Here is a 22691-nt window from a genome sequence, read left to right as displayed (position 1 = left end):
GGGGGCGGGGGCGGTCAGGGGGGAACAGCGGGCACAAATTTGGCGCGTGCAAAGAGGGCTTTAAAAAAAGAATGAGCTAAACGCTATGGCGGACAGCAGCGGCTGTGAATTCCGTCTGCACTCGGAGGATGGATGCCTCTTACAATGCACAGCTCAGAAAAAAACAGATCACGTTACCATGTGACGCACGCAAACTCCACACACCTCTGCAGACTGCCTGGCCACTGGACTGGGGCGGGGGTTCAGACAGCATGGTTCTTTAAAAGAACCCCCGCGTCAAAAAAGCCCGGATGTTTTTTCGGTTCTTTGGCAAAAGCGCTTTATGTCCCATGGGTTGGACATTACTCCAGTATCATTTTCCCCGTTTCCACACATGAGCACAGCCATCTGTACTGCTGGAGTTCACCAGGAAGGGAGAGGGAGAGAGTAGCAGGGGGGGAGGGGGGAGGGGGAGGGGGAGAGAAAGTGTTAACGACACACAGCACCTGTTGGACAACAAATTAACATGTAAGCAGTTGATTATAAACTCGGACAGATTTATGTGCAGTTTATTAAGGAAGCCTTCAACGATTAAAAGTCCAGTTCCTTTGCAGATTGACTGCCCTGCTTTGAGCCAGGGTCATAAGTCTGACAACTGAAAAAAGAAAAACAGAGAGTTAATTGGATCCAGTGACTTCACAGATTAATGAGGGGAAACTCTTAAGTGAAACTACCAGTATGTTTTTAACTGAAGGTTTTTTGGCAGTTTTTGGTGTAAAACATTTCTGCCAACAAAGCAGATCTAGGTTCACATCTATCCAGCCAGTCAAGCGAAACGACTTTTTCTCTCAAATGTTAAGTTATAAGTTTGTAAACAGGATGCACCCAAGTGCTGTAATAACTGAAAGATTTGCCCACAGACGTTTCGTAAACATACTCTTGGTCTCAACTGTGTGAACTGCCTTCATTTTAGTACGCAGAACATTACCTGATGGTAACTATTTCCATCTGTCAGCAGCACCCATGACAGGATAGAGTCGTGTAGTGGAGAGAGTGAGGCTTCAGGGAGCCCCCAATGGCGGGATCCACCACGTGCTGTCACTCACTGACCTGTTTAAACAGAAGACTTTTCTCTCCGCTAATTCTACTATTCGTTCAAATCAGAGAGCCACTGAAAACAGACCCACTCATTTTGGGGTTCAAGATGCCCACCTCTCTCACCACCGGTGTTTCCATCCAAGCTCTTCTGTAAAAATATAAATAAAGTAATAAGAATAACGACATGCCTGGATTATGTGCCCTTATTTTAACACTGACACGGCACCCATGAACTACAAAATAGCGTAATGCTGCTTCTTGCGTCCAGGCCAGTGAAGAGGAAAGTGGGGAGGGAAAAAAAAAAAAAAACACATTGGAGCCTGATATCTCCATTTCCTTTGCCAGTGAGTCAGGGCGACCTTTAAACCACCCGAGTCAAGTGAAAGGAGCAGCCCTTGTGAGGACCAGCCAAGAATAACAGCAGACAACAGCCATGCCCCCAACGGCCTTCAGTACCTGCAGCTGGTGGCATTCTCTGCTTCACCCTCCAACAACCATACTTCTGCACTTTCTATGAAGTTATACCAGTCTATGTCACTTTAAAACTGATTAGCTTACACTTCTGCACTTTCTATGAAGTTATACCAGTCTATGTCACTTTAAAACTGATTAGCTTACACTTCTGTACTTTCTATGAAGTTATACCAGTCTATGTCACTTTAAAACTGATTAGCTTACACTTCTGCACTTTCTATGAAGTTATATCAGTCTATGTCACTTTAAAACTGATTAGCTTACACTTCTGCACTTTCTATGAAGTTATATCAGTCTATGTCACTTTAAAACTGATTAGCTTACACTTCTGCACTTTCTATGAAGTTATACCAGTCTATGTCACTTTAAAACTGATTAGCTTACACTTCTGCACTTTCTATGAAGTTATACCAGTCTATGTCACTTTAAAACTGATTAGCTTACACTTCTGCACTTTCTATGAAGTTATATCAGTCTATGTCACTTTAAAACTGATTAGCTTACACTTCTGCACTTTCTATGAAGTCTTTCCAGTCTACAGGTCATTACAAACCTGAATCAATTTACACTTCTGCACTTTCTATGAAGTCTTCCCAGTCTACAGGTCACTACACACCTAAATCAATGTATACTTCTGCACGTTCTACACAAGTTTTCCCAGTATTCCCAGTATTTCCCAAGTTTTCAAACCAAGCATTTTCAGATTTCTCATTCTTAGAGGCTTTGTTCGCTGAGGTGTACTTGTGTTGCATTATTACAAAAATAAATGACTCACATTTGTTAGGCTAATACTGATGCATTACAGTGCTCACAGACTGGAAGGAAGTGACTGTCGCTAATGTTGAGAGAAAATACTCAGATATTGTAAAAAAAAATCATATTTGCCAGAAAATAACATACAAGCCAATTTATCAACATCACCACAACAGCATTGTGAAACTTAATGGTAAATGAAAGGAGTTAACTTTTCTTTAACTGGATAATTTTTCCATGACTTTGAAGGACAGTGGCACATCTGACCACTACCAAAGACTTTCTGAGATGAAATAATCAAGGACTTTCAAGAATTGGGAGAACAGTGAACCTAGTTTCTTTCATGAGCCCTCAGAGTTAAATGTTTCCATGAGACCTTCTCCCTTTAAACACCAGTATCAAGAAGCAGATACAGATGCTAGTTTGGGAAGTACATGAAATGCATTTATTTTGTAATCCACTTCGATGTTTACTTGTCTGCACTTTATGATTCAGCTCCATCTAGTGGTCAGTTTGGTCATTTTACAAATCCAAAATGCATATATTTGGGAACAAAAGCCACGCACTTCGTGATTATGTCTACCTTGAAATATGAAATATAAAACTGTCAATATTAAAATTTTTCAGAAGACAAAAGAACATAGCCAAGTTTAAACAATGCTATGGATTAAAAACTATCAAAATGTAAAACTGGTAACACTTGTCATATTCTAACTTAATCAGCAACAAAAATGACAACATAAAAAAAAAATAATTAAAAAAAAAAAAACTCAACATATTAATGACTTCAAAATCACAGAAATAGTTGAGTACATTCCAGTAACATTCTACCACTGTTAACAGGCATGTGCCTGTCATCTGCACTAATGGCAGATGTATCATCACAGCAATAACAGACCACCACACACAGACTGGAAAGTCACATAAATGTTACTGATGCATTCTGGGAGCTTCTCTGTGTCAGAATGATACACCCTATGTTGAGATCTAAGCAATGTCAGGAGCCTTGCCATTTAGAATCCCGGAAGAAACACTGAAAAATTCAACTGTTTGATTTATTCAACTGCATTAGGCTGTTCTCACAGCTGCACAACACCACCATCTTATGGCCATTTCATTTTTAAATTTTCAATTCACTTGGGACATACTTGAAGCCCAGGGTTATTATAAAATTGTACAATTCCAACATGCTTCACCTCTAAGAAACTGAGCAAGGTGATTTTTATACTTTCAACTTTCAAACTAGCTATGTTGGAATTCCTCTTTACAAACCACATTTTATCCCTGACACGACAAAACATAAGCACAAGCGGACAGATCCTTCCTATCTATCTGTGTCCCAATAAATCCATTTCTGACCACAACTAAAGGACACTGGGCCATAGAGAAACACTCATTTAAAAACAAAAGGATTTATAATTTAGTTTATTTTTCCACTAATACTTTAACAAGTGAAATGGTTATACTTTATTGAAATTATGTAATGAAAGGAAAAGAGCAAAGTGATAGAAAAAAAAGTTCAAATGGAACTATTTCAAACTGACAGCAAGAGAACAGAGTAAAAACAAGAATGCATTTGTCATAACTGCACAATATTAAGGGGATGCCAAAACAGAAAAACACAGGCAATCAAAACTGGGGGGCAGGGGTACTACATGAGAGACAGCAAGAAAGCTCAGTCTGACATTTATACTTCATCTCTACTCCTCTTTTCCGCAAGAGTACCCCTCACCCCTATCAGTGGCTCTACACTAAAACCCCATAAGCATTAAAAACCTTTACAGCCATAAAGAAACCAGGTACTGAAAACAGTGAGAAAGTTAAGATATAAAGAAGAGCTTACACAGTATTTCCAAACAGGCTACAGAGAGCACTCAGCACAGTTAACTACAGAGGAGGTTCTGCTTCCTATCCGTGGGTGGTGTCGTCCTCCACAAAGTCTTTGGCCTGCTCCGCAGAGATCACATCAATGTGGCTCACCTGCAAGCACAGACACACTCAGCACACCTGTGCCTGCGCACTGGCGTATTGCTGTACTACTCCCTATGTTTCACTAGCCTCCCAACCTATTCTGCTTTACTCTGGTTGAACCTCATCTTTTTGGAAGCCACTTTTGACACAAGACAGCATGAAAAGTGTTTTTATTTTTAAAGAAGTTATTATTATTAGGGCGCTGGTTACTGCCTTGTGATGCACTGGAAACAAATGTAGGCCAAATAAATGAAATTATTTAGGCCCCTATTGACAATAAACGGCAAAGCACTTCATCCTTTATTTGAGGTACAACTAGAGCAAGTGCACATTTTCTGCTTCAAACTTGTGAATAAAGCACAAGACCTACAGACTAATTACAGGCAGTTAGTGCTAAACTGAAGGATATTCATATGTTGTGGTATTAAAGCAGAGGCCTTTAAATGATGACTGGTAATGATATAATTGAACACCAAGGGAAAACGAAAATGCTAAATAAAAACACAGCCATTAGCCCAAATTTAAAATGCATGAATAAGGCAACTGCAGTGACGTCTTCACCTTGTTTCTGAATTTGACTCCGTAGAACTTGTCGGCAGACTCCAGAAGCTCTGGTCTGAAGGTGGTGGTGATGAACTGGGCATGCCCTGCCAACTCCACAATCATATCTTAAAAACAAACATGGGAGAGGAAAACCATTAAACTAAACGATAATGACTTTTTCCAGTGTTAAATGTTTGTGCGAAATTCCAAACATTCTGGGCAAAATACGAGTATGTTGTACCATCAGCTGCTTTCAGGTATCATCAAACAATGACAGAGACCGAAGGACCAATCAGAAGGCGCAGTGAGTTTACCAGACACAGCCTTCCTGTGCTGGGCGTCCAGAGCCTGGTCGATCTCATCGAACAGGTAGAAGGGGGCGGGGTCACACTTCTGAATGGCGAAGATGAGCGCCAGGGCCACCAGGGACTTCTGCCCACCCGAAAGCTGCTGCATCTCCCTCATCTCTCCCTGCTTCCCTGTGAATGATACCTGCACACACACACAGAGAACAGGACACACGCACAGACACAGACACAAGCACGCGTGTGCGCACACACACACACGGACACACACACAGGCAAGCAAACGGACACAGACACATAGACACAAAGACAAAATGAAATCAGACTACAGTCAATTTCACTCTCAACAGCCTCCCGTGTATGTAAGGCTGCAGCTGCTTACCCGGATTCCCACTCCTGTGAACTGGTCCACTGAGGGCACGCTGCTCTGGGAGCCGGACCCCCTCTCGCTGTCGGCCCCGCCCTCCCCCTCGTCCTGCGACTGCCCCCCCTCCGCGTCTCCCTTCTTCATCACCAGCGTGGCCTTGCCCCCCGGCACCAGCTTCTGGAACACCTCGCTGAAGTTCTTAGACACCTGAGGGTCAGTGTAAGGGGGAGAAAAGGTCAGAGAACCACAAGCAATCTGTCATTCCGAGGCAACCTTAGAGGAGGTGTGGAGACCTCACCCCAGGTTTAACAGAATGCTCAGGATCAGGTTAAGTGAAAATAAATATCCAGCTGTATAAATGGATAAAACTGTAACCTGTTATGTAAGTTGCTCTGGATAAAAACGTCTGCTAAATAACAAAAATGTAATGAAATGTATTGTAAGTGAACACGTTTGTTTACATGTACTCTGCCAGTGAATCATGAACAATGCCTTATAGCTTTGTTTTTCATACATTAAACCTTTGCAGCATAATACACTTTTTAAATATCAAGTAACCAGCGAGGCATGTTTGATTCATCGCTTGTACATCTGTTTGCTGTGAGCAGTGATAAAAAGCAATACGACCGGCTGAATCACCTGTTTGAAGGTGAGCTGTATGGCTTCGTATTTGCGCAGCTCCAGAACATTCATCAGCTCCATGATGGACTTGTAGCCCCTGTCCAGCTCGTCCTGCCTCTTGATCAGCTTCTCCTTCTGCTCGGAGAAGTTGACGAACTGGTCCAGGGCCTTTTTATTCACATGGCTGTACTTCTTCAGTTCTGTGTTGCACTGCTCCAGCTTTCTGAACAGCTGCAACGGAAAGACGTCACAGACGCCTGCGTGAGTGAACTGATAAACGCTCAAGGCCTGTGTGAGTGAACCGAAAACGCTCGAGAACGCAGACGCCTGCGTGAGTGAACCGAAAACGCTCAAGAATGCAGGCACTGTGAAGTCCTGCTCATCATTTCACCGGATGCAGACAATGAGGATGAGGGTAAAGTCCTCGCTAGTGTGCATTACCTGGCTACTCGGCAAGGCAGAGCTGTGAGTTTCCCGGCAAGCTCTGAATTGTTCGATGATGTCTGCTACCTTTCATGTGGAAACCATGTCTTACCCGGCTTGTGTGGGCTACCTGGCACGTGGGAGTCCTGTGTAACCTCGCTAGTCCTGCGTTACTCGCTTTGTGCGTGTTACCGGGCTACCCTGCTTTACCTAGCTTGTGTGCGTTACCTGGCTATCCTTTACTACCCAGCTTGTATGCGTTACCTGTCTAACTTCCATTACCTGGGTAGCGCTGCATAACCTGGCTTTTGCATGTTACCTGGCTAGCCTGTGTTACCTGGATAGCTTCATTTCCTGGCTTGTGTACGTTACCTGGCCAGCCTAATGTTACCTGGCCAGACCCTCATTACCTGCTTGAGCGTGTTACCTGGCCAGCCCCACGTTACCTGCTTGAGCGTGTTACCTGGCCAGACCCTCGTTACCTGCTTGAGCGTGTTACCTGGCCAGCCCCGCGTTACCTGCTTGAGCGTGTTACCTGGCCAGCCCTGCATTACCTGCTTGAGCGTGTTACCTGGCCAGCCCTGCGTTACCTGCTTGAGCGTGTTACCTGGCCAGCCTCATGTTACCTGGCCAGCCCCGCGTTACCTGCTTGAGCGTGTTACCTGGCCAGCCCTGCATTACCTGCTTGAGCGTGTTACCTGGCCAGCCCCTCGTTACCTGCTTGAGCGTGTTACCTGGCCAGCCCTGCGTTACCTGCTTGAGCGTGTTACCTGGCCAGCCCCGCGTTACCTGCTTGAGCGTGTTACCTGGCCAGCCCTGCGTTACCTGCTTGAGCGTGTTACCTGGCCAGCCCTGCATTACCTGCTTGAGCGTGAGCGTCTGGTACTTCTCGAAGGCCTCCTGAGGAAGAGAGCCCAGCTCGCGGATCTTCTTCATGCACTCCTCCTTCTTCTTCAGCAGCATGCCCTGCCGGTTGGTCATCTTCTCCAGCTCCTTGGTGTCGTGGTTGATGGCGTCGTTCTGGTCCTTCTCGATGCTCTTCCAGCGCTCCATGCTCTTCTGGTGCTCCTTGATCTCGATCTCCGTCTTATCGATCAGGCTGTCCAGGTCTGCAGAGGAGAGGGCTCGGGATAAGCGCCTCCTCTCTCTACACACAGCCTACCTTTTACATTTCACCCAGTTCTGTGAGCTATGTTACAATGTGGTTATAGCGTGACACAGCATTTAAGCTATCAGGCTCTTACAGAGGTTACAGTGTCAAATGCCAGCGGGGCATTGCTGATGTACCATAAGAAAGCTACTTAACCAGAGCTGCATCAGCAGGTACCCAGCTATATAAATGGAGAAAATTTACAACATGAGAAGTACAAGTGGCCCTGTCCACTGAGTAAATGACTGATTGATCTGTATTTATTACATTATCACACCACAGTCTTCACATTGCGAGGTTTTCCTCGTGACTTGCCTTCTGAGCGTGCCATGGTGTCTTTGATGCGTTTGTTGATTCCCTCCAGCTCAGAGGTGGTGGCTGTGAGGACGGTCCCTCCCTCCGTCTCCCTCAACTCATTCAGCTCCTGTATCACGAAACGGGCACGTCACTTATCATATCCTCTATCATTTCGTCAAGTTACATTAAACCCTGCACCGAGACACAAGCCTGTCACTTATCATGTACATCACATAACTATGCTGTCTGCAGCCAATATTCTGTTAACCACTTGGTGTGGTTACTTAGTTTTTTATGCAATAAACTCAATTCCCTTTTATTTTGTACTGCAGTGCTGAAAATGGGCATTTTGTAACTTTGCTATCTTAACACATATACATAATGCATGTAATGGTTTGAGAACATGTTACTGTGGGGGAGCAAACAATTCCCACCTGTACACAGCCATAAAGCTGGCCGTACCTGTGCCACCTGTACACGGCCATAAAGCTGGCCGTACCTGTGCCACCTGTACACGGCCATAAAGCTGGCCGTACCTGTCCCACCTGTACACAGCCATAAAGCTGGCCGTACCTGTGCCACCTGTACACGGCCATAAAGCTGGCCGTACCTGTGCCACCTGTACACGGCCATAAAGCTGGCCGTACCTGTCCCACCTGTACACGGCCATAAAGCTGGCCGTACCTGTCCCACCTGTACACAGCCATAAAGCACAGAGCAGCGAGCCACCTCTGCCGTACCTGTGCCACCTGTACACAGCCATAAAGCTGGCCGTACCTGTGCCACCTGTACACGGCCATAAAGCTGGCCGTACCTGTGCCACCTGTACACGGCCATAAAGCTGGCCGTACCTGTGCCACCTGTACATGGCCATAAAGCTGGCCGTACCTGTCCCACCTGTACACGGCCATAAAGCACAGAGCAGCGAGCCACCTCTGCCGTACCTGTTCCACTTGGTCCAATCGTTTGCGCAGGTTTTCATTGAGGTACGTTTCCACTCTGGTCATGATGCCCTCCAACTTTATTCTCTCGTTCAGAAGCTGTCTGTTATCCTACAATAAGAACAGGAAAAAACACTGCTCTGCGCTTGTTCATCTAACACCAGTGCACACATAACAGGAAATGTGTATGTATTTTACCAAATCATCTTTCCACATAGAATTCTGTCATATTTTGTTCAGCTGCTAATAACAAAGTCTTACACAAGCAGTCATTTCAGACACCATACAGTAAAATTAATCACTTATGTAATGTTCAAGCCTCACTTCCGCACTTTAACATGAAATCATTTTTCTTTTTCTGAAAAGCTACAAATGAAAGAGCTTCTAGGTGCTACATAATCAGGGAAATTACAAAACCTCCTCAATAAAAAAGAATTAACCTAATTCAAATTAATTAAAGCTACCACATGTAAGATAAGGCAAATAAAAGAGTACAGGTCTTACACAACTAAAAATCAAAAGACCATCTTAATTATCGCTGATTTACAAAAGATGGAATGTAATTATAACGCCTGAAATGAATGTAAATGAACGTAAGGCAATTAGCGGACAGGGATGAAGCATCACTCCCCGGTTTGCTCCCGGTCTGAGTGATCCCTTTCACAAAGACTTGCATAAGTCGTGTTTCTCCCAGTGCGCTGAGAGACAGAGCGCCGGCCGGTCTGAGGCGGCGTCGTGCCGTAACCCGCCCGGCGGGAGGGCCGCGGCCCCGGCCGGCTCACCTGCTGCAGCTGCCGGATCTCGTCGTTCAGGTCGTCCACGCGCCGCTGGTCCGCCAGGCTGAGCTGGGACAGCAGGTCGGTGCCCAGCTCCGCCTTCAGCGACTCGCGCGTAGACTCCATGGCGTGCAGGCTGGCCTCCAGGCTCTGCAAGCTGCGTTGCTGAAAGAAACATTTCAAAATAACACCCATTTTTACAAAGTGCTCATCTTCCTTACAAAAAGAAGTACACATTACATGTACTCATTTAGCAGATGCTCTCAAGTGGCGACAATTATAAAGTGAAGATACATTTCACTAATATTTTACTAAATGACTGATTAAGAGTGTTATTTAAATACACTGGATTTGCCTGGAGTTGATACAGATACATCAGGGACCAAAGCTGATCTGAATAATATACTCTATTGGTCCTTTTGGGGGTGTCATGGGTGATGTGCCATGGGTGATGTCATTTAGATAAATCCAGGTATCGGATAACAGGTAACTGTGCTCTGCAGATAGATAACACTGTGCCTCTGCCTGCAAATCGCATACAGTATCGGTTATTCAAGGCCTGAGTTTCTTAATGAGCCAAGTTTAGCTGCAGCATTATTCGGGGGCTGCAGTTGCTCAAAGGTGGAGCTGAGCACCACTTGAAGTCAAAGCGTTGCTCCTTCACATGAGCTGACGGGAGTGTCACCTTGGGCATGAAGGTCTTCTCTGACTGCAGCCTCTTCTCCTTCAGCATCTTCATCTCGGACAGGATGCTGTCGCGGGACGCCTTGAACTTCCTCTGCTGGGTCTCAATCTGCTGCATCTGGTTCATCAGCTGGTCGATCTCATTATTGATGCGTGCAGGGGGTTAAGGAACACTCTCTCACACACAGCATCGGTTTGGCCACTACAAACAAGTACAGCAAAGCACAAGATTCAATGCCAGCCTCCTGCTGGGCGTATGTTTGAAGTAGCACATTTCTTCCAAAAACATTTCTCTTCTTGGACAAGCTTTCAGCTTCCAAGCATAAACTGGTGCATTAGTCTGCGTGACAGAGATCTGTGGTGTGCATTTGCTTTTGTGGAAATACTAATCTAATCTAGTCATATAAGCAGTGGCATGCTGAATATATTGTGCACTGTGATATCCATAGGTCCAGCAAATATATACTTTCTTTGGGGTGGGGGAAAGCTGATAAATGAGATTGCATGAAATAGAAAAGTTGTGGAATCACAGGATTATGTTTTAGCCTCTGCCTGGGTGTTAAGGATATGTTCGATGTTTCGACGCAGGTTTTCGTTCAGCTTGGCCTCGAGCTCGCCGAGCTCCTCCTCAGCCTTTCTCGCGTCCTTCTGCAGTTCCAGGCGGGACTTCCTGGTGTCGTAGTATCCTCCCGTCAGGGCACCGCGGTGACTCACCTGGTCACCTGCGCCACAAATAAATACATTACTGCTGATCCACACAGGAGGGCCATTTGCCTGTTTCTGTCATGTCTATAGGCCTATATTCCTTCATATTCTTTCCAATGCTGTTTTAAACTAGAGGGAGTGCTTAGCATAATCCCAGAATGATTTCAGCATTTTAAAAGGTCATTCCCTATGGAAACAGCCAAATGACCTCACACCATGTTAATGGAAATTTCCACATATTTTTGCCTGTAGGAATAATGGTTACAGTGAAGAATTGGCCCAACTTACCAGGATTTATTAGGTAAATGCCCTTAATGAGGGCTATCAGGACTCCCAGTCCAGCCTGCCAAAGTGTACTCCCATGGGGCCAATTCACTCACCCATCAAACTGGCTCAATCCATGACCGAGCTTTACTGAAACGGACAGCTCATCCTGGCCACCATTTGCAGCAATTACACATGGCTGTCACACACCATTTTTACTGAGGAATCATCTTAAATTTCTCTTCTGACCTCCATTAGCTCAGGTGACGTCAGATGAAATTCTGTGTTCACGTCTACGCTGTGGCTTTACTCACATTAGGCACAAAATACTGCCTGTAGATGATGTTGTGAAAGGCTTTGGCTACCACATATAAGCAAGCCCCCCCCCCCCCCCCCCCCCCCCCCCCCAATTATTCAACTTCTACCATATCCTGAACCATCTACCATCTCCTGAATTACGACCATCTCCTGGTGGTTGTTCAAGTCAAAATTCCTACAGTAACCATTTTTTCCACAGGACACAAAGAGTCAAATCTCGATTCGAACACTGGGGGTGCAGCCAGGAATGACCGTTTCCTGACTAATTTCACATTTCACAAGGAATGACCGAACTCAAAATGGCGACCAGGCCAATTCTCACCCTCCAGCGTGATGCAGTCCATGGTGAAAGCTCTGGCCAGCTGGGTGGACACCTCCATGCTGCGGCAGATCAGAGTTTTTCCAAAAACGTGCTTGAAGGCCTTGTCAAATTTGGGATTGTAGCGCAGTTTGCTGATCATGGGAATAGCGTCCTGAAAAAGGAGACCAGGGTCTGTCAGCATGTCACTGCTGCTAAATGACAAAATGTAACGTGTAAAAAAAAAAAAAAAAAAAGAAAAATTCTTCCTTTTTAAGACGAATGTACAGAACCTCCGGGTGTCTGGCTGCATTAGCCTCAACAGTTCAACAAGCAGCCTGTATACAAACATACAACTTTTTCAAACAACGATAAAGAGCTAAGGGCCCCTTCAGGCTCATATTTGGAAATATGATGTATAAAAATGGACTGTGGCTGAAAAAAAAAAACATTTTATAGCTGAATCGAGAAGTTTTTGTATATGAGTGAGTTGATTCTCACTCATATACAATATGCAAATATAATGTTACAAACTGTGTGATTATGGTGGAATGGACTCCTTACATTGGTCTCTGGATAGGCAGTATCTCTGACATCCAGCTTGCTCAGAGGAAGGAAGGTGACCTCGCCAGGAAGGTTCATCTTATTGAACTCTGACAGGATTTTGGTGCTGACTTCATCAGTCTCCACTATGTGGTAAAACAACCTAAAGAGAACAATAACAGTTTTGGATTCTGTAGTTACAGATTTTGTTAGTGAGGACACATTTTTGTACTTGCTTTATGTCAGCTGTATTTAAAGAACGAGTAACGCACCATTTCCGAGGATTAAATATTACAGAAGACGCAGTGAACATATCGCAAGTTAAAATGTCATCAAATGAATCAACACATCAACAGGTGACTGGGATTGTGCGAGCTGTTATCGTACAAAAAACAGAAAAGGACCCAAAACAGAGCTTTGCAGCACTCAAAAGGGAGCCAAGGGAAAAAAGAGAGGGTGCAGAAACAGCGAGTTAGGAACAGAGCTGGTGAAGGACAACTCGTTCTCAGGTTTTAAAAAAGGGGAAAAGGGTCATTAGAAAGATAGCAGCTCTGGGGGTGCAGAGGTCAAGACTGGCCCTTCTGAAGAGATCTGTGAAGAAAGCCAGTTTGAAAATAAACAAACCTGAATGAAATTAATCTGAAAATTCAAAACTAAACAAATGCTGGAATCCACAGGCTCACCTGGTTCCTGCGGTCACCTCTACGCAGGTGTAGAAGGCTGGCTCACACTCGAAGTTGTTCATCACTATCCCGTGGTAGCCGTTGATGACGTGCTGGTTGATGCCTTTTCGGCGGAAGTGCTCCAGCACCTTGTTGATGCTGTCAATACCATTCAAAATGGCCTGCCAGGAACACAGGAGTGGGAAATTAAGACTTGTAAAGCTGACACACAGTCCAGAACTGTGATGAATACACTTCACCTTCAATTAAGTTTAAATAACAACTTCAGGATTCTGAGCTCAATACTAAATTGGTGTGTACTTACAAAACAGGCATGAGAATCTTCTTAATTAAATCAAAAGAATGCATTTTTTGGAAGTCCAATGTGTTCAAGATAACGGTGGTAAAACAGTTCATATTCCTTACACAAAACAGACACTGAATGGTTTGGAAAGATATTCAATATTTATGTGTGAATATTTAACTCACAAATAAATCTGAATTCTGGCTATGTCCCTTTAATTTAGCTCCAGTACAGAATAACAACTACAAATATGTTCTCTTACACTAAGCCCAAAATCTCAATGCCTGTCAGTGTTTTATTTTTATCTTCTGCCTGAAGGATTTAAAAAAAAGTAAAGAAAATGTCAAATTAAAGTAGTCATACAATTAGTAACTGGAAAAAAAGGGTGAGTAACCAGGGCTATTAAAATTCTCTTGGAAAACAAAGCCTCCTCATACACACTTTGATCAGGAGTCAAGCTGTCAAATGCACTGACTCATGGGAGCGGGGCAGTTTCTGCCAGGAGCAGCTGATTGGCTAGGCCTGCACGACCGGACAGCCCTACCTTTCCGGTGGCCGCCCGGAGGAGCTGCTGCTTCTTCTCCAGGTCCTCCCGCTTGGCAGCCAGGGCCTGCTGCTCCGCGTTCTCCTCTCGCCACAGGTAACTGGAGGGGAGAACCACAACGTGCTCTCAGACACCTCCAGAAGGGCTCCAGCTCGGACCTGCTCTAAATTCAGTTCATTCAGACATGCTAACTCTGCATGCCGCACCATGCCATCTTAGTCGTACCACGGACATAAAGAAACCAACACTCCGCACAAATCAACCGCTTTTTATTCAGCAGCCGTAAAATGAGGCAAGAATGAATGAGGTGGATTCTTGGCTGCCTGAGGGTGACTATCATGATTTGTCCTGTCAGTATTCATTTAGCTGACAAAGTGTGAAAGGTCATAGCATAAGAGTAACACGCAAACCTGTTGTGGAAGAAATATGTGACGGTACAATACAAAATGAAGAATCTGTTCATATATAAAGGCTTTTGAAATACATTTGAAAAAATGTATGATTAGCAATTTTAGTAAGAAAACATCTTACTTTCTCTCACTCTGAAGTTCATCCTTTCTGTTTTTCACCTCATAATACTTCTTGTCCAATTCTTCCACGCGAGTCTTCACTTCATTCAAATCCTGATCCAGTTTCTTTAAAACAAAAAGAGCACACGACAAAAATGATCACCAATATCAACGAGAGACCCTTGTTCTTTACCCATTTCAACATCCAGTTTACTCACACTGTACTGCTCCAGGTTCCTCTCCTTGTTGGCCTCGGTGTCCTCCAGGTCTTTGTGAATGGCGGCGATCTGACGTTTCTTGTCGTTGATGGCCTGGTCCAGGGACTTGAGCTCCTTCTTGATCCATTTGTCCCTCTCCTCCTTGGAGGTGAACTGACTGCCACGGCCCTGTTTGGCATACAGGTCGGTCCTCTCCTGTGTGGCCTGGGCCAGTCTGAGGGGACGGGAGACATGAACAGGAAGACACACTGAAAGGGGAATCCTTACCAGGCCATTCGCTTCGGTACCGAACCCACACAGGCGCGAAACAAACACACCAACCGCACGTACCTGGCTATGCCTCGTTCCTCTTTCTCCTTCACGGCGTTGAACTTTGGCTCAGTCTCCTGAAGCTCCTTCTGTTTCTCTTCAATCTTTTCCAGAAGTTTCTGCCTTTCTTTCAGCAGTCGTTTCTAAAGGGAAAAAAAATGTTTTTGATACTTCATATGTTTACGTCACTGCAAAGGCTTTAGATATGTCACTAACATGGTCTTGTCCGCTCAAAGCTATGACTTCGTAGTGGTTTAGTAAACCGAATTAGTGAAGCCTCAATAAAAAAATGTTAGCCTTAAAAATGAAGTTTGAAGTTCAACAGAGACAGGAAAATGCCTCGTTTTCATTCCCTGGCCAGGCTGCTGAAACACCCCGGTGGGGAAAGTTCAGTCTAATCCACCCTCCTATGCCACACCTCAGCATCTTAGCAGAAGGTGGAAGCACGTGAGTTTTTGTGTGTGGCGAGACAAATTTAGCCTCCCCAGCTGGTGATGACGCGTGCCAGCGGGGGGATGTGGGGGGGACTCCGTACCCTCTGCTCGCTGTTCCCCGCCAGCTCGTCCTGCAGGTCCTTGGCCTTCAGCTCCAGCTTGGTCCTCTGCTTGATCTGCTCCTGCCTCTCCGTACTCAGCTGCTCCTTCTCCTCCTTCATGGCCGAGATCTTGGCCTTCAGCTCGCGCACGATGCGCTCCGTTTCCTGTGGGAGACACCGCGGGGTCACAACAGAGACCACCGTCTCATCCCCTCTGCGCTCCAGGTGATGACACCTCATGCTTTAACAGTGGCTTCCATCACGTTGCGTTCATTTAGCAGACGCTCTTGTCCAGAGCGACTTCCGGCACAAAACAACAGTAGTGTATCCCTTCAAGTTCAACAAACAACAGTGTCAGACCAGGGTAGCAACACTCCCAGACCAGTAAGTGTGAGCATTACACTATTCAAGCCCTACCTCAGGTTAAAGAGTGCAACCTGACAAGACAAGTACTTACTACCATACGTCCCCGTCACTAGATCACAGAATCCAAAACGCATCATGGCACTCGAGATGAAATAAAGAGCAGGTGATCCGATCTGTGCTCCAGGCTCCTGCCTTACCTCCACTTTGTCTCTGGCGTCCTGCTGAGCGTCACGCAGCTGACGCGACTTATCACCGCAGGTCTCTCGTTTCGTGGACAACTGAAAATGCACAGACAACAATGTTACTAATAACAGCAAAAAAAATTGAAACATTCACTTCTAGTACCAATTCATGCACATTTACATGAAATTTTGTCATTTAGCGTATGCACTTATCCAGAGAGATTTCCAGAGTCCCAGTGCAGCTCATTTCACAAAACAGCATGAAATGTTGCACACAACAAGGACGCAACTAGTCATACACAAATTGCTGTGTTAGTGTCAAACACAGCACTGAGATCACGCAAAAAATATACATGACTCAACATGTAAGTGAACCATGTATCTACACTATTATGAGAATGAGAAGCTAGAAAAGATACAAACAGTAGTACAATAAATTTACTACTTAAATAAAATAAAATATTATAAAATTACATACACAACTGTAATTACAAAATCTGCAATTACATCACGTAAGGGGAGCAAGAAATCACACGTGAGAAGAGAAACAGACTCATCTCTCACAGACGTACCTCGTCCAGTTTAGCCCGGGTCTCGTTGAGCTCCTGGTTGTAGATGGTGTACTCCAGCGCCCGGCGCATCTTGTCCCACTTCTGGTACTGAGCCAGCTCCTCCTTCTCATCCTCCAGAGTGTGCAGTCGTTCCTCGATGTACTTCAGCAGCTCATTGATCTTCTCCCTTTTGCCCTCTGAGACAGAGAGAGAGTAAAAGCGGAAATTAGCATTTACACCAGAGTCTGGGTCATAACCTCGTATCTTAATTAGACGGATCAATTTAGAGATCTGACCCAGAAAGCAGAGGCCCAAGTGTATCCTCTAGTTATGATGTATTATAATCAACTCAGCTACTTCAATGAGGTAGAGTATTCCATAATATCTGAATTAAGTGCGGCTCTCATAAATTATATCCAAGGTTATGTACACACAACTTCTGGGCCCAAATACCACTCCAGTAAAAATGCTAATATTACACTGTGTATTGAATAACCTTGTTTCAATGCGCCATTTCCATTCCAGTAAGCAGAATTCAGAAGTGTTATAAGACTACACATTTAACATTTCAACATGCTGGTGTTCTCTTTGCACATGTGCGCATTAGTGGAATTTCACTTTGGGGCGGCAGTGTCGCATAGTGGTAAGGAGCAGGGCTCATAACCAAAGGGTTGCTAGTTCGATTCCCACACTGAGGCACCGCTGCAGTACCCAAAGTACTTACCCCAGAAATGCCCCAGTAAAGATTTAGGTGTACAAACGGATAAAATAAAAATTGTAACCTGTGTAATTTACTCTGGATATGGGCGCTCGCTAAATGACTGTAATGTACAATGTATGTAAGTAACGTCATGCTGCTGTATCAACCACTTTCATGACCACTGAAGCAACGCTTTTTTTCGGAGTGCAGCTTTCACTTTAAGTTACATCACTGTGTGGTTCACCCGTGTAGGATTTCAGCTGTCACCTCCCAGCATCCCTGTAAACACGTACACAACTGCGCCTTGCAGCAACACTAATCCTTATTAACAGCTGTACCACATACTTGCACCGTGGCTCAGATACCACGTAATATGTACAAGGATGTACTAAGGAGCAACATGGTGCGAAAAGCCTCATTAAATCCGATAAAAATGCCGGTGCGTTCGAGGAACGAGTCTAGCCCCTGGAACCTTCTCTGCGGGGTACAGTACGATGCTGTGGTGGAGATTATACCTGTCTCCTTCATGAGGGAGATACTCTCCTCCTTGCGTTCGTCGTACACTCGGGTTCCTGCCACTTCCCTCAGCAGTTTCAGACGCTGGGAGTCAGGAGCTGTGGCCATCTGATTGATCTGCGCGCAGAACAGAGATATTCAGTCACATGTACCTCTCCACAGATCATCACTCCCACAATATTACTATATTATCTCTGTGACATATATTTAATAAATACATGAGAATTTCACTTCTAAAGCCATGCTATTACTCTGTTAAGGACTGCAAGCCTGCTTCTGTTGAATCTAAAAACATATAAACAATAAATCCTTAAGCAAATTCCCTAGGGTCTTACCTTTCCTTGCTTGACAATGTAGTAAGGATTACTGCGGGAAAAGCCAGCACTCTCCAAGAGGTTCATGACATCATTTTTCCTGGAATACATGTACATTCGTGGGAATTTTTCATTTTAGAAGACAGCATGTCTATCCTTTTTGGAGTCCTATTTAGAAAATGCTGTACTATTTCTGCTCAGATTAAATGTTCTGCTCAGATTAAATGTTCAGCGTGGCTTCACATATGAATTTTTTTTTTCCATAAGCCATGTTTAATTACTATACTTAAGTGTTCCTGCTTGTACATTCTCACATTGCATTTTGTATTATGAGTCTGATGATCCTGTGAGCCACTCTGTCAATAAAATGGCTGTTATTACATAAGAAAAATGTTACTCACGTCACCATTTTCTTATCCAAGAAATACTGGTCTTTTTTGGCTCCGATGACTCGACGGAGGGAGACCTCTTCCTTGTCAATCTGTTGGCCAACAGTTTACAGAGTTTTACACACTGTAATCAAGGGATTAAACATTCTTTAAGAAACTATTCGCCAAAAAAAGACTTATACAAATTTCTACAACCTATTAGGCAGCACTCCAGTTTGGAATCAACTTCATGCACAAGTATGAAAGAAGGGGCATTCGGGACCTGCTTACCGGTAACCTGTTGTCAGAGTTGTCGAATATAATTTCCACAAAAGCGGAAATAACACGAGGTCCTGTCCCCTCCTAAAAGGAAAATCACAAATGTAGTACAGCAGTAAGTCCCACCTCCATGTAAACTGCTCATTACACATAAATGTGGCAGTTCCCTTCCATTTATATTAAATATAAACTGTACATCATACATGTAGCAACTCCCACACATCTATATGCAAGATGTACATTGTACACATATGTAATAATTGCCCATTCACGTGTTTACAGTATCATACTTACATGCAACAAAGCCAGCCTCTGCTCTGGACGAAGGTGACTGAACTCATCACTGAGAACAAACTGGATGGCTGGATTAAAAATATATAATAATTCAGAATACGGATCTGTTGGATTTTCCTTACTGAGGACAGAATTTATTGACACACATATTCACAAAGCAGATCCTCACTCTTCTGAGGCATCTGAGGCATTGACCAATGCAAGAAAAGAAATCCATACTTTCATAACTCTTGATTCTAAAAACATAAGAGCAAAATGAGGACTTACCATAGAAAAAGTTACTTTTCCCAGACCCGTTTCTTCCAACTAAAAAAAAGATTCAAACATTTGCATTCAACTGCACATGTAACTGTTTTCCCATAGACATTCTGAAAATGTGTTACCTAAGCACAATTAGATTAAAATCATCATCAAAGATGTGAATTTCAAATCCTGTAAAAAATAAAGAACACAGGAGATGTTGAAAACTCACCGATGACATTGTGCTTTGGGCTGAACGGGTCGACTACAGTCTGGTCCCTGTAACTTCGAAAACCCTGGATAATCACCTGCATGGGAGACAAGACACAAAGGTGACTGACCTTCCAAAGTAACTATTGAAACATTATTATTCACCAAGCGCATGAAATAGCTGGCTACTTTAGAGGTTTTCAAACAGGCATCTAGCAGTTCCTGAGAGTAACTTCCAGATCTGCTGCTGATACAGTGTATAACTCCTGTGTTCCTGAAATCATCATGCCAAGGTGATTGATATGACTTCAGAAATGAACAAACAAATCACGTAACCACACAACTCATACAAACTAGATATCCATAAATGTGCTGCAGGGGCTGAGATCTGTGACAGCAATGGAATTCCCTGGGAGAAATGCAATGCTTAGTGTACTGATGACACTAGGGCCATTTGGTCTCGCTGCATTCTGCACAGCGAAGCGCTTGCTTCAGAAAGACTGGGGCGGAGTTACGCTGTACTTGAGAATGCTGCCACAACTGTAATTTTCATCAAGAAACGGCCACCGCACGCCCATAAAGAAGAGTGGATCGCTGGACACTTTCATTTCACTCAGAAGGTGTGCAGTGATTAAACTACACAACACTGCAGGAATAGCCAGTTATGTCAGACACCACCTGAGTTGCCAAATCAGGTTTTTGTATTTGTTGAATCGATTCAAATTATCAGTGCAAGAACGACAAACACAGACTCAGACCCCGATCTTTCCACGACACCAATGAAGCCCTACAAGTTGTACCCCATTAGTATTTTTATTGTAAGCGTTTTCTTTCTTGAAAGGGTGATTCGAACAACACCTCGCAGTGCGGTATGGTTCTACATGGCAAACAGAGCAAAACAGCAACGGACAGAAATAGGTACATGACAATCAGCAATACGGATCATCACTGATCAAATTAATAAACGCCCTGTTCACTAAAATCACCAATTCCAAGTTACGTTTAATCCTTGAATCATATTTACTCCGCTAATTGTGCACAGCGGGACTGCACTTTTCTGACTAGCTGCTGGAGTGGTAGGCATAACGTTATACATTTGCGAAGCAATCTACAGTATTGTAACTGTAAAGTAAAGCATGCACATAATTAAGAAGAAAAAAAAAAACACTGGCTGAAAACTAACCAGCCACTGTCCAGCCCCGCTCACTCAACAGACAGCTCACTACCCAACGTTAGCTGCAACTTGGATGTTGATTATCGCGGCAAAAATGTAACCAGGCCTCATATCACAGTAACCTACATTAAACCAGCTGCTGGGAATATAGCTACTAACAGACGTTTATTTATTCGCATTATAAATCTTTAGCGCTCGCGGCAAGCGCTTATTTTACTGCATTCTCTATGTAAAACTACTTTTTATTTGCTACTCCGCTCGACCTGTTTAACTTCACCGACCCGTTAAAATGACTCCTCCTGTTAAGCTAATCACCAAAATATTGAATTATTATCTACCTATTCGGTCGTAATCTGAATTTGAGTACTGTGCAAGATACCTAGCCAATACCTCGTTTGCCAGTACTGAATTCCTAGCCAGCATGCTAGCTCACGATAGGAATTTCTTACCATCAGGATAGCTTGCGTAGCTAAGCTAAGTCACACAGCTAGATAACGTTACGCTTTTAAGATTTTCTGATAGAAACAATCCCAAACACAAATTAGCATGAAATTCACTACAAAATAATGACGGAGGCGCGACTAAACCTCATGGATTCCTCATAAAGTGAATTTCAGCGTTTCAGTAGCTAGCTGCTAGGCTAACTAGCCGCTAGGCCTGTGGGTTTTACTGACCTGTTTGATGTACATTGTGAAGCTACGCGCTAACTACTCTGTAGGAACTCTTCAGCTCTTGTAAGCTTGTTTGACTACAATATATCGAGTCCAGAAAACGTCCGTTAGGTTCACAAATATGTTGGAGCGTCCATTCAACACTTTAGAAGTATGGTTTTATGCATTTCTTAAAATATGAAATGCCACAAAATGCAAGATTGCGGACTACCGTAGCTAGCTAGCTAGCTACCACAAAAACAGAAACAATCTAAAAATGGTGGCGGGGAAGGCTTAGCCGGAATGCTGAAAACGCCATATAGGGGAGACGCAAAGTATACGGATTTTTTTTATTAATATATTTATTTCCATTGAATTTGTATTTTTATTTCTCATACACATATCACTATTTAAAGACTATTTAAAAAATTTAAGCGCATCACAATTAACTGTACCTGTCAATTGTTTGATGTTTTTTAGTAACATCATCCCTATTTTGAGAAGTTGGCATCGTCCGAAGGATGAGAGGTTCGGCGGCAAAGCTTCATGTCATGAATGGATCCTCACAGCAAAGAGGGTCGTTAGTCTGAAAATGTGGATGTTTACTGATACTTGTAGAGTTGCGCCTAACTAGTTTGCACCCTATACCAAATAACTAGCTATGTTTTTGAAGTATAGCTGTCTAGTTACATACTTCTCACTTGTAAATGTTTTTTTGTCTTTTTGATCGTAGCATAGACCTTAATGCAATTGCGTTGTGTCGTGTGTCGCGGCTCAACAATCAACAATGAAGTCCAATGGCAATGTTGCCGCGAAGCAATCAGAAGTACTATCTATGTGGCTTTATTAAAGCTTGTATTTTAAATGTTACGGGGTTTTACTGATGTTTCTGCGTGCATGCTACTTTGAAAATCGTAAGCACGAAATCTTAATGAACGAGAGACCGTCCCTCATTTTCACCTATTTTGAAATGATATAATATCGTGGCATCCATTTCATGAGAACAGACTGCCCTGACTTCGCATTTTAAGAGTGCAAGGGAGTGTTAATCAGTAGTGTACGTTTGTTGTAGTTGTAAATTAACTGCACTGAAAAAGAAAATTATGATATATGAAATAGATACGTTGTTCATTACAGTGTCCGCATTAAATTTAGATATGTGAAAGTGGCAGTAATTTGTATTTCTACACGTGTAAAATGTATCCCAAATATGTCATTGAGGTATCGGAATGAATAATCAATTTCTCATAAGGGTG

At 43.7% G+C, this 22691-nt stretch overlaps 1 protein-coding gene across 1 annotated transcript; it reads right to left on the bottom strand.

Annotated features, from left to right (window-relative positions):
• Window positions 1-3907: 3907 nt before the first annotated feature.
• Window positions 3908-21691, bottom strand: smc3 (structural maintenance of chromosomes 3). The gene is made up of 29 exons (XM_036546690.1): window positions 21460-21691; window positions 19634-19709; window positions 19429-19467; window positions 19162-19229; window positions 18880-18951; window positions 18622-18701; window positions 18242-18320; window positions 17906-18023; window positions 16712-16887; window positions 16155-16235; window positions 15592-15756; window positions 15078-15199; window positions 14748-14961; window positions 14552-14655; window positions 14021-14120; window positions 13194-13354; window positions 12532-12673; window positions 11992-12142; window positions 10952-11104; window positions 10384-10535; window positions 9705-9863; window positions 8926-9033; window positions 8000-8108; window positions 7396-7643; window positions 6130-6342; window positions 5506-5697; window positions 5133-5310; window positions 4837-4943; window positions 3908-4284 (listed from the first exon to the last, which is right to left on the bottom strand). Exons 1-29 carry the CDS (start codon window positions 21472-21474, stop codon window positions 4213-4215), a joined length of 3654 nt encoding a protein of 1217 aa, XP_036402583.1. The 5' UTR covers window positions 21475-21691; the 3' UTR covers window positions 3908-4212.
• Window positions 21692-22691: the final 1000 nt, after the last annotated feature.

This window comes from Megalops cyprinoides, chromosome 15 (genome assembly GCF_013368585.1).
Source record: "Megalops cyprinoides isolate fMegCyp1 chromosome 15, fMegCyp1.pri, whole genome shotgun sequence".
Taxonomy (NCBI): domain Eukaryota; kingdom Metazoa; phylum Chordata; class Actinopteri; order Elopiformes; family Megalopidae; genus Megalops; species Megalops cyprinoides.
Note: the sequence above shows the minus strand (reverse complement) of the source record. Positions and strands in the feature narration are given on the sequence as shown.